At 38.7% G+C, this 12,762-nt stretch overlaps 1 protein-coding gene across 2 annotated transcripts in view; it reads right to left on the reverse strand.

Annotated features, from left to right (window-relative positions):
* Window positions 1-643: 643 nt before the first annotated feature.
* ARF1 (ARF GTPase 1) overlaps window positions 644-12,762 on the reverse strand; it is a 31,803-nt gene continuing 19,684 nt past the window's right edge. For both annotated transcript variants that reach the window (XM_020999075.2, XM_020999074.2), the window contains exons 2-5: window positions 6,082-6,267; window positions 4,033-4,143; window positions 3,245-3,369; window positions 644-2,278 (exon numbers count right to left, since the gene is read on the reverse strand). In XM_020999075.2, the coding sequence (XP_020854734.1) occupies window positions 2,117-2,278; window positions 3,245-3,369; window positions 4,033-4,143; window positions 6,082-6,229 (546 nt within the window). In that variant the 5' untranslated portion in view covers window positions 6,230-6,267 and the 3' untranslated portion in view covers window positions 644-2,116. The remainder of the gene's footprint in view (window positions 2,279-3,244; window positions 3,370-4,032; window positions 4,144-6,081; window positions 6,268-12,762) is intronic.

Raw genomic sequence — 12,762 nt, forward strand, 5'->3', positions numbered from 1 at the left:
TGGGGTTGGAGGGCTAGAAGGCAGCTTTCAGGTCGAATCTGGCTATGTTTTAGCTAAACAACAACCTATTTCCCTATCAGCAAAATGGAAATAATGCTACTAGCTGTCCCCTGAATTAAAGACCTTGAGAGTTGCCTTCAATTTCTTTCTTTTCTTCTCTTATTGCTAAAGCTAACATTTCCAGTACCATATTGAACAGTGGTCATAATGGATACCCTTGTTTCACCCCCAATCTTATTGGAAATGCTTCTAGCTTATATCCCCATTACAAAAGACCTTGAGTTGGAAAAGAGCTCAGGGCCACCTAGTTGAACTTTCATTTTACAGATAAGACAACTGAGGCCAAAGTTAAGTGACTTACCCAAGGTCATACTAAGTGTCACAGGACTCAAATGTTCTTTCCATTATACCTTGCATTACAGCTGACATGATTATCACTGAGAACTTTGAATTATGTGGGAAAACTATTGCCATCATCAAAAAGGCCAGGAGTCTTTAATGGGGAAAATAGTTTGTGGCTGCCAATTACTAGTACCACAGACCAGCTTACAGTGACCAGTCTGGACTGGAGAGTCTTTCACTTAATCATTACTGCAGAGTCATCAGCAACTTAGGTAGTATTAAGGTACCAAAAACCCCCATGAAATAGTTCAGAGATTTTATTCTAATAGCTTTAATTACAGTGCTTGTTTGTCCAAATGAAAACTGAAAACAAGTATACAAAACAGTCGATTACTAAGTGTGTACTGAAAGCAGTAAGAGTTTCCACAACACCAAACAAACCAGTTCTGAGTTTTTCCCGAGACAAAGTTTCACAGCTCCAGCTTCTTCAGTGTTTATCAAAATACAAAAGAAAAAAAAAAGGAAAGATTTTTTTTTCAGATGGCAAATCTGACTCTTGTAGTAATGAGGGGTAGTAAAGGACATTTCACACATATACAGATAGGGGGATTGTTCCAAAACGGGACCGAATACTTCTAGAATGGAATGACTCCCCAAGCTCTCATGCTCAATTTATTTTCTTTCGAAACCTAGACACCATAGAGAAATGCCTGGTGTTCCTGACTGTGTTTTTGAAATACCTCCAACTGAGCTTTGGGACCAACGTAGGCTGTACTTACTGTGGAGAGGTTTCAAACAGAAGCACCACACACTTGACCAAAATTAAAAGGCTGGTTTTTTTGTTGTCCAAATGTCAGAAAGCTTTTCTCAATGTTTATAACCAGCCATAATTGTGTCCTTCCTAAGAGTTATTCAAGTGCGATGGAGAACTAATCACAGCCTGACCTGAACTGCAAGAGGGGAAAAGTCTAGTTATAAACGGTTTAGGATTGAAGATCCAATGCTCTCAATGTGCAGCCTGCTCTGAACCACAACCTCAAGGCTTTTTTTCCTAATAAGTATCCATGTGAGCACAAATACAAGCACAAACTCTATGAAATACATAAAGATCCAAAGACATAGCATTACATGGATCTCTATTTTAACCATGCAAAATTGATCAATTGTTTGATTTTTATCATCATTTCTCAAGTTTCAAAAGAGAAACTGCAGACAATTACAATGGTCTGGTATTCAAGTTGTTACTGCAAAACCTACACTAAGCATATTTCTCTGTTCTGTGTGTTCAAGTGTTTTACTTGTCTTTTTTTATTTTTTTACTATTTAAAAAAATACAGAGTTCAGGTTAAAAACCAACCACCAAAATGGATCTCAACACAGATCTCACAAGCCAGTAGGAGTAGCATTCGGCTCTGCTGCTGCACGTTAACCCCCAGCAACCCAAGTGTCAATGTGCTTAAAATCCCTTCCCAGTACTAAACGGTGAGTTGATTTTTTACAATAAAAAAAGCTGAGTAATATTGCATAGGAGTGCCAGAAACTGCCCCATTGGAAACAAAAACTATTTACATTAAATAAGAAACCTGTTTTCAGGCCTGTATTTGCCACATTTACAGCATGGTGCAATACATACTGTGACAAGGGGTAGGAAAAAACAGCTTCCGGCACTCAATACCACAAAGTAGCACAGTTTGCCACATGAGAGTAAAGCGAAGGGCGAATAGGAGGAAATAAGAGGGAGAGAAGGAAAAAGGGAGGAGGAACTTTTGTCGATTCATTTCTGGTTTCGGAGCTGATTGGACAACCAGTCCAGTCCTTCATAGAGCCCATCCCCACTAGTGGCACAGGTGGCTTGGATGTACCAGTTTCTGTGACGAAGAGAATGCAGTCCAAGTTTATCTGTGATTTCAGCTGCATTCATGGCATTGGGAAGATCCTGGTAAAAAAGAGGGGGGAAAGTGGTTTTCAGAATGGAATGACAGAAGCCATGTGAGCTCAAAGGGTCAGAGTCCTGTTATCCAGGTAAGACTACTCTGGGCCAGGCTCCTCCCCAAGTGCCAACCCCCAAAAGAGATCACTGCTATTCTTAGATCTAGTACCTTTTCTATAGTCTCTCACAGCAACCTATCTGTGGTTAACCTTTCTAGGAAGTCCCTCCACGAATATAACCAAATCTCTCCCTACCAGTCAGCCAGTCAACCCTCAACACTCTTCTCTAGACCATCTCTGATTGTACATACCCCTTTCTCCTTTTCTGAATTCAGAGAATTGTACCTGTTTCCTCTCCCCCTCCCAATTTGGAAAGTCCCTAATCTTTCCTCCAATTAGAAATCAGATTACCTAATTTGTATTGTTTCCTTTTAATTAACTGGTCTTATTTGTTTTTAATGTATAAATCCATCTCCCCCTATATTAAGAGCCCAGGCCTAAGCTGAGGAGATTTGGTCCTGGTTTTTTGGGCAACTGCTACGCACTGCTTAATAAAGTGACATGCTTGGAAGATCGAACCTTTGTTGCTTCAGTCATTTCATCTTTCACCCACCACAGGTGGCAATCCTTTTTACTACCGTTTCAAAATATAAAAGCCTACAATGGGGCACAGTAGTCTTGGTACAGTTAAGACCACAACAAACTGACAATAATTTTAGACCTGGGCTCTAGTTGTGACTCAACTACTGACCTGCTTTGTAACTAAAGTATATTACATCCTCTTATTGGGGCCTCAGTTTCCTCCTCTGTAAAATAAAGGGGGTAGACTTGATACTTTCAAATGTCCTTTCTAGTTCTGACAATTTAAGATTCTATGACACATAAGCAATAAATACCAACTCTCACATTTTCTGGTCACCCACAAAACAAACTCAGCAAGGCAAACAATTCTGAATATTCTTCAAACATCTACCTGTTTGTTAGCAAACACTAATAAGACAGCATCTCTAAGCTCATCCTCTGCCAACATTCTCATCAGTTCTTCTCGGGCCTCATTCACTCGTTCTCTGTCATTACTGTCAACCACAAAAATCAGTCCTACAAAATAAGAAAGCAGCATTTCAAGAAGGTTGTAAGACACATTCTTAAAGGTTTGTTAGTTTGTCTTAAGATACACTGTGCTAATTATCCTATAAATACTAACTGGCATAGCTAAGAGATCAAAGCAAATGAAAATTTATTGATATACACCATTATAGGATGACTATTGAAAAAAAGAATTCTGGCACTACCAGAATGTTATACATCTGAAGGAAAAAAATAATTACTCAGTCACCAAAAGCTTTCCATTAAAGACTTCTTAATAAATCTAATACTTCCATATCCCTGTGATACCTTCCATATACTTACAGTCTATGCTACACTATAGTTACATATAGAGGATTTCAATGTATAAGTGGAAAGAACTGGACTGAGAGTTGGACAACCTGAATTCAAGTCTGCATTCCTCAACCTTGGGCAAACCAGTTCATCTCTCTGAGGCTGGGGTCCTGATCTGTAAATTGGATAGTATTTGCACTACCTGACTCATAGGATTTTGTGGGAAAACACTTTATAAGTCTCCAAGTGCTCAAGAAAATTAACTATTAGTATGGAGAGCAGAGGCCTATAGCTTTGTTTCTCTCTCAGTACCTAGCACAGCCCTGAAGCATCAATTGATTCTTGGGGTAGGAGGTGAAAGGACCCAAATCTATGACTCACCTTGTGTGTTCTGGAAGTAATGGCGCCACAGGGGTCGGATCTTGTCCTGGCCACCTACATCCCACACTGTGAAGCTAATGTTTTTGTATTCTACAGTTTCTACGTTGAAACCTGCAAGAATTTAAAAACAATAATGATTTTACAGTACAACCCATTAGTCTATATAATGTCTTGATTTTATAAGACCCTAAGTCCCAAAGTAAAAAATTAGTGATAGGATGTTCTTTTGTAAAACTCGGCAGCTAACTAGAACCATTATAAACTGCCATCTTGAAAATAGCTAATAGTACCAACAAAGCATTAAACAAAAGAAGCTTCATAGCTATTCAATTTGCTATTTTCCAAATCTCTTTTTTAAGTAAAAACATGAACTAGTATAGTACAGGATCCAAAGTCAGGCTACATCAGAAAGCTATAGGTTGTTAAGTCTAGCCTCTGACCCACACTGGTTGTGCTACCCTGGGCATGTCACTTACTCCCCCAGTGCCCTGGAACAATTTCAATGTTGAAAGACAGTTGTTGATCTCTACTGGTAGAGGGGGTTTCCTCATTGAGAGCTCCCTATAATAACGAAATCATAGGTGTGGACTCAAAAAACACCACTAAATGAGATACCACAGAACCACCTCAAATTTCTGGCTGTGTAGCCAAATTTCGTGTATTTACAATTAGAACTGAGGTGTGCCCCAACTGAATACATCTCAGAGATGCAACATAAGTATTCTATAAACACAGAATAATAATTCAGTCTATTAAATACCTGTATGGTCACTGTCTTCCTACTAAGTGCCATACCCCAATTTTTCAGGCTGGCAACCTAGGTATCATCCTCATTCTCTCTCAGCCCCCATATCTAATTGGTTGCCAAGGCCTTTCAGTTTTAACTTAGTGATATTTCTTGCAGATGCCCCCCTTTCTCCTCTGACAACACCACTAATCCGGTGTACCTTAGGCCAGCATATTACAGTAGACTATAGGTGAGTCTCCATATCTCAAGTCTCTTCCCATGCCATTCCATCTTCCACTCAGCTGCCAAAGTGATTTTCCTAACGTGCAGGTCACATGGTAATACCCCCCCCCCAATAAATTCCAGTGTCTCCAAATCACCCTCAGGATCAAATATAAAACCCTGTTTGGTGTTCAAAGCTCTTCATAACTTGACCCCTTTCTACCTTTCCATTCTTTAGACTTGCCAATCTCTTCCCTCCCAATTTGCAATCCAGTAATACTGGCCTCTCCTTGCCATTCTTCACACTAGACACTCCAATCTCCAGACTCTAGGCATTTTCACAGCAATCTCCCCATCACTCCATGCTCTCCTTATCTCTACCTCTTGGCTTCCTTCAGGTCCCAGCTAAAATCTCACCTTCTACAAGAAGCCCTGCCTGATACCTTTTAATTCTAGTGCCTCCCCACTGTTTACTTCCAATTTATCCTGTATAAAGTTTCCACATTGTCTCCTCCAATAGATTCTGAGCTCCTTGCTAAGCAGCACTTAGTACAGTGCTGCACAAAATAGCCATTTAATGTCAGTCTACTGACTGACACGGATCAAAACTGACCATAACTATTACCAGAATGATAACTATGAACTTTTGTATGAATAAAAGTCCTTTCAGGATACTTTTTTTGGGAAATATTGCCCAAAATCTAACCACCAGCACCACCCCACCCCAAAAAACAAAAACACTGAAAGTCTTTTTAAAGAACTGTCTTTTCTTTTAAAAATTCAGAGCAGCCTCTTTAACTTTGTAGAAGCAAACCCACTGCTAGAAACGATAATGTGTGATCCTGGCTCCCCAGTTACTAAGCTTTCACTGGAGACTTGCAAATACTCAGTTGTTCAAAGTTACTGAGAGCCTTTCCAATTTCTCTTAAATTCTTGTCTTTTCAGTAAAGCTCCCAGCTGTACTGCTCAATTTTCTCTTCCCTTCCTGCTGCTGCTACAACTAGGAGGAAAGTTGCCTTTATTAGAGGCTCTAATTCAAGAGCCTTCATTTGACCCATACCACAGAATTGCCACTTACTTATGCAACACTAATTGCTCACCTATAGTGGGAATAGTAGTTACTATTTCACCCAGCTTCAGTTTGTACAAAATAGTTGTCTTTCCTGCAGCATCCAGACCAACCATTAGAATCCGCATTTCTTTTTTGCCAAAGAGCCCCTTGAAGAGGTTAGCAAATATATTCCCCATGGTCCAAATGTGATGTGTTGAACGTTGGCAAAAGAAACCTGTAAAGATAAGGAGAATATTTTTAAATCATATGAAAAAAAACTTTGTCCATCTATTATATAAAGGCAGCCAAATACATATCAAAAGAAGGCAAAAGTAGTTGAGAAGGCAGAAAACCAAGAAGATAAAATAAAATGGAAAAAAAACAAACAAACCAGAGGACAGCTCTTGTAGAATTTCATTCCTCTAGTAACAGACAAGTATGTAGTATGTAAGACTAAGAGTAAATATTCTCAAACTCCAGTTCTGTTACTTGCTAACTATGTGCCTTTGGGGGAAAGTCACCTAACCTCTCCAGGCCTTCATTTCCTCATCCGTAAAACAAAGAAGTTGAACTAAATGACCTCTCAGGTCCATTTCCAATTGTTTATCAATTTATGCTCTCTCACTTTACAAATGAGTAAACTGAAGCCCAGACTGGGGAAACAACCTGCTACAGTGAGTGAGTAGTGGAGCAGGAACAGAATCTGCATTTCCTATATCCAAAGCCCACTGTTCTTTCTCCTATATCATGTTGTTCTTAACACATGATTTTAAGAACTCTTTCTCCAAACATGCATTTTTTAAGGGAAAAAAATCTGACAATGTTGTGCATTTTTAAAAAATAAGGCAAAATTATTATTATCCCCGTTTCACAGATGGAGAACTGAGACAAAGATTAAGTGTCTTAACCAAAGTTACCCAACTCGTCGAAGCATCTGAGGCTGAATTTGAACTACGGTCTTCCTAACTTCAGGTCCAATGCTCTCTAGGTGCTGGGCCACCTAGCTGCACTTTAAAGGCAACATAAAATCTCATAAATTTCTATTTATTTCCCCCAACTGCTCCACTGATTACTGAGAGGCAGCATGGACAGTGGAAAATAAGCTGGATTTTAGAATCAGAACACCTGAATTTGAATCCCAGTTCTGTTACTGATTAACTTTATGACCTTGGATGAAAGTCACTGGGTCTCTCTGGCCTTCAATTCCTCCCCTGTAAAATGAGAAAGTTGGTGAAAGATGGCATAAGGTCCTTTCCAACTCTCAATTTATAGTTTATGGTTAAAAATAAGGAATTTCAACTGCAAACCCAAAATCTGACTAACTAGAAACAAAGCCTTAAATATGTCCAAGGGAGAAGCACCTTCTACCACTACTGTGTGAAACAGAATGGAATCACACTATCTATCACTGAGGAAACAGAAGTCTGTGGGCTCAAGTTTCTTGGAATTTAAATAACACCTCAAATGACTTGACAGATAAGAATTTGGCATTTTTAAAAATCATACACTAGAAAGACCACCTTATTTGTTGGAAAATCTGTGAACCTAAATTAGAGAAGAGTTGTCTGAATACTCTACCTTCCTTGTATTCCAGAAACAACTAGAACTAGATTAGGCTCTAATAATGGTATCTACTAGGAGCCTATGAAGCCAGATCATAAAATTAAGTAGCAGTTTTACCTTTCTTGCTTTATATACAGACCACATAAAGTATAATCCTCGCAATCCTTGATTACACTGTCAAATACTATTTTACTTACATAGTATTGCTTTTTTAAGAAAATTTTCAGACATGTTAAATGTCTGAGAACATTCCTGCTGGCTAATAAAAAGTAAACAAGCATTCACATCAATAGAAGTAGTTTTATTTGTAAAATAGTTTCACTGTAATAGAAAGCACTGTTGGAAACATTATAAACCCTCTCAAGGGTGATAACCATTTCCAGAAAAAAGTACACACAAATTTGCTTAAAATTTTTAATGCTCCTCCCTGTCCCACCTTTAGTACTCTCAGACATGACCAGAAGAGTTTTCCCTTTGTGTAGTTTTCAGTCAGCACTCTCACTTTTTGAAAACCTATTGTCCGTAACAAAAAGCTCATAACTTTATCAAAAAAACCAGAAACACAGGGAGAACAAACCTCTTAGATTATTACCTTGGTTATCACAGTAGAAACGCCTCTCTCTAACAACAAAGAACAAATAAATGTCTCTTCCGTTTTGTTAAAAAAATTAAACAAAAAATTTTAAGGGTGGGGGTGGGAGATTCTACTACCACTTTCCTCCCAAGAAGCTGTTGCAAATATAAGGTCTTTTTCCCTCAGTGTCTATTCCTCAGCTTTCACCTTGGGAATTCTCTTCTTCGTTTCTCTCTGTCAAATAAATAGGTATTGCTGGCCTTTATTATGCAAGGACTTACGGGTAAGTACAAGAAGTGGACAATCTCTTTCTAAGATCTCTATAATGCTCTAGTGATATGAAAAACAATGAGAACCAAAGGAGTAAATGTAGTTTTCAGCAGTGAGAGACCATTTCTGGCTCAAATCCAAACTTGATCGCATGGGCCACCTTTCAATTTCTTCAATCTTTCTCTTTTTCTAAAGAATCCATCTTTCCCCAGCTGCATAATGATTCTTTGGAATCACCTCAACATCCTGCAAAATTTCATCAGCCTTAGTACACACACCTCACCAGTATCCGGTGCCCCTGAGGACTGAAGGACAGAGTGAAAAGCTTTTCATCAAACCTCCACCGAAGTACAGCATCCAGGCCACCCATTGCTTCCTTTCCAGACAAGCTGTACTCTTCTGCACTTCTCTGTTCTGCCCCCGGCCAAGTATCTTCCCCCAACTCCCCTAGTATTCCTATATCCAGTGTTTACTTAGTACAGTACCTGGCACATAGCTTAATAAATGTCTACTGACTGACTGGAAAAAGCATTATTGCTTCCTATTTCTAATTATTTCTAAAACCCTCCTCAACATATCACTAAAGCTTCCTCCCAAGTCCCTAGGATTTACTGTTCTGCACGATATCCCACAAAGGCCAAATTGTTTAAGCGTGAATGCATCAGTTTTGCTTGTTAAACAAGAACACTCCCTGCCAGGTCAAATATGGTCTACACTGGCTTGGCAAGTTTCAATTTCTGTGAAAGGTATCATTAAACCCCAGGTACTCTCATGGGTCCCCTTAGACTTCACCTTGCCACTCAAGTGGCTTGCTTCATGAAGCTGAAGTACAAACTCAATATTTTGAGGCACCTCCAATATTTACCTCAGCTTCTTCAATTTCAGTTCTGAGTAACACATGTAGTTTCCCAGAAGTCAGTGGTCAAGAACTTAATGCCTCTAATCATTAGTTTCCTTTCCTGGGGACACAGGCAATATTCCTAACTGGGAAGTTATTCAAATTGTCCACATATTCCTTCACCCTGTCCCAAACTGAAGATACCTTATGCTGATCAGTAATGACAAAAATCTAATGCTGCCTGGGTTTCTGCTACAGTTTATAATCTTTATGGAAACTGATTATAGCATCATATACACAAACATTATCCAATCTGTCTTTTTTTACTACAATATGCCTCTACTACCAGTGCCAAATATTATTTTATCCATCTGGTAGGGAAATTCTATGGCATCTTCCTGATACTTTAAAAAGAAAAGAAATGCATTTTCTCCCAAGAAAATAATTTGCAGTACTGTCCATGTACACGTAGTTTTCTCCTTCAGGTCACTAATGCAACATGTTTTATTAGGAGAGAAAAGGTCCTACTCCGACTACCTGTCTCAGGATACTTTCCAGCCTCTCACAGGCTTGGGCTTGTCTTGTGATGCCTAGCCCAGATGCTGTTATTTCATCCTCTCCTTCATCATGATCAGATCTACATTACTGTGGAAACCGGTACTTCTAGTTCAACCTAATCATCCTATATATTAGTCAGGAGAGGAAACTCTCTGATTTTCCAAAGAGCCCTCTCCCACGTGGACATCTGATGCCAGGCATCAAATGAAATTCTTTGGCAAAAGAGAACGGAAAAAGTCACAGAAAAGGCAGATTTGTGCAGAATAATTACTGTTTTCACAAGGACCTAAAGTTCTGGCTATTCTTCACATTAGAGCAAGTTAACAGAAGAAAACAGAAATAAAGAAAATTTCCTTCTTGAACTGCTTATTAGCAGGACTTGTTTATGATTGGGGAATCCTTTGGGGGGAAAAAATGACAGCACAACTGAGAAGGTGATAGAGCTCCAGATCATGCCATGGGAGCAGGTAAAAGGTGTTGGGGAAGGTTAAACTAGAGGGGATATTAACTGCACTCACCACATGGGGATATGGTGGAGAAAGCACTTTGCAGGTAACAAAGCCCCCACCAACAAGTTATACTCAAAGGCTCCGATATGAAATAAGGCAGGTAGATTTAGGTGATGTAGTGGACTGGGCTGACCTTGGAGTCAGGAAGACCTCGTTTTAAATCTTCCCTCAAAAACTCACTAGTTGTGTGACCCTGGCCAAATCACTTAATTAACCTTTTCATTTCTCTCGAGGCTTCACTCCTGGCTCTCCCAAGTGTCCTCTGCAAAGCCTCAGAAACCTCTTCATCCTGGAAGGTCCCTTCACTTTTGGACAGCACACATTGGAATTACCTTTCCAACTCTGGCCCCTCCCTTCCGACTGGCTGACTCAGGAACCTATTTTAAGGACGCCCAGTACAGCCCTCTCCAAGTTGCACTGAGACTTTCTCTACAAAGACTCTTCTTTGAGTACTTCCATTAGGGTGTAGGCTTTCCCCATTAGACTGTAAACTCCCCAAGGACAGAGACTTATCTTCCTGCTTGTATAATGCTTGTTGACTTGACTCTCAGTCTCAGTTCTTTCAGGGATAATAGTACCTTTCCTCAAAGGGTCATTGAGGATCAAATGAGATTTAAGCAAGTAGAGTACTTTGTAAACCTTAAAGCACTGTATAAACTACTGTCAATAAGATTTATTCTACTTGGTTCAAAGGAGAAGAACTAGGAACAATTCATGGAAATTACAAAAAAGTAGATTCTGTCAAGGTACAAGAGGAGAAATCTAACAATTAAAGCCAACCCAAAGCTAACTTTATTGGGTCTTTGTTAACTAGCTTGAGCAAGTGCTGGAGACACTGTAGAAGGAATTCTCAGCCAGAACACATTACAGTAGATGAAGAATTTTTAACCCAGGGTCCATGAAATTGGTTTTGATAATGGCACCAGTGTTCTCTTTCATTTTCAAGTTTACTCCATGGAAAACTGAAACGCTCCAAATAATTTGACTCTTGGGAGAGAGAACAGTCTGTTAAGGCTACTGAGCCTTCTTGGGTTCATAAGTCTTGATGCTGTATTTTGTAGTGGCTTCACTTGAATAGATGAAATCTGACTTAACTTGTTTTACTGCTGCGGGGAAAAAAAGTATCTGTGACCTAAATAAACTTTTGACCTTTACCTGTAACCTTTTACTGTAATTACACCCACTCTCTTAACAAATATTACAACAGAGTTTTGTATGACAGAGTTATGGAATGGGTGTGAGAAGAAGACCCTTCGACTTCCTCTTCTACCCACCAAGATCCTCAAAGACAATGGTGTTTCTGATTATATAGATTAATTGCAATCTCAAAGAAATCCTGAACATACATAAGAAAAAAATTAGGGATAACTTGAAAGATTCACAATAGCATCGCTTTGATCAGAAAACTTCCAGAATATTCAAAATAGGCATCAATGTGCAATTTTTTTTACATGACAATGATATACCCCAATTAAGGACTGAAATGACAGAAGCATTTTCATTTTACATTTCTCCTAAAATAGGTTAGCTTCTTCAGCCCTTTGTATTTCATTTTGAAATGCAGTATATTCCTTTAACAGTCTTTTTAACTGCTTAATTTCATTTTAAGATAATTATTAAAAGTAGTCACTGAGCAACTGTTGGTAGGGGAATATGCCCCAAAAATTTAACAGGAAGGGAAAAAGTAGAATGGAGATAAAAATTAGACCCAGCCAATCCAAACAAGGATAATTAAGATATCACTGTACATTTGAAATTACAAATTAAACTTGTATGTATCTCTTGAAGGAAATACCAACGAATCCAAGCAGAAATTATGTTCTATTAATTTTTATCCTAAATTGTAAGTTTCACTAAGTAACCTAGTTTAACAATTACGTTCCAGTGTTTGTCATTTTCTGCTTAATATAAATGCCTAATAAAATTTTAATGCCATCAAAAAGAAAAAAATAGGTTAGCTCTTTTGTCACGAACACAACTAAGAGTAATTATAAGATTCTGCAATTTGCAATTCATTTTTGCCAGCTGCAGAAATACTTATATTGATGTTTAAAAAGTCACAAATAAGTTTTATTCATATTATATTCCAGCACCTAAGAAGAAAAAAGCATACTCTGCAAAATAAGAATGGTGAGCTTTGATAAGAATGGGCATTCACCACACCAAACAACCGTACAACACACCAAATCCTATGACAAATGAAATTTTACTACAGGTGCTGGCCGAAGTCCATTAATTGGTTCCTTCAACACTTTGGACAAAATTTTTCACATATCTGAAAATGGAATCTGAAGTACTGGATTCGAACCTTCTGTCCCAACAATTACTAGTTGTGTGACTATGGGAAACCACATCTAGTCTTTGGAGGCTCAGTTTCCTCATCTATTAAGATCAGAAGGGAAAGCTGAATAGTTCAGT

The sequence above is a fragment of the Phascolarctos cinereus genome, unplaced genomic scaffold (genome assembly GCF_003287225.1).
Source record: "Phascolarctos cinereus isolate Bilbo 61053 unplaced genomic scaffold, phaCin_HiC Scaffold_4;HRSCAF=312, whole genome shotgun sequence".
Taxonomy (NCBI): domain Eukaryota; kingdom Metazoa; phylum Chordata; class Mammalia; order Diprotodontia; family Phascolarctidae; genus Phascolarctos; species Phascolarctos cinereus.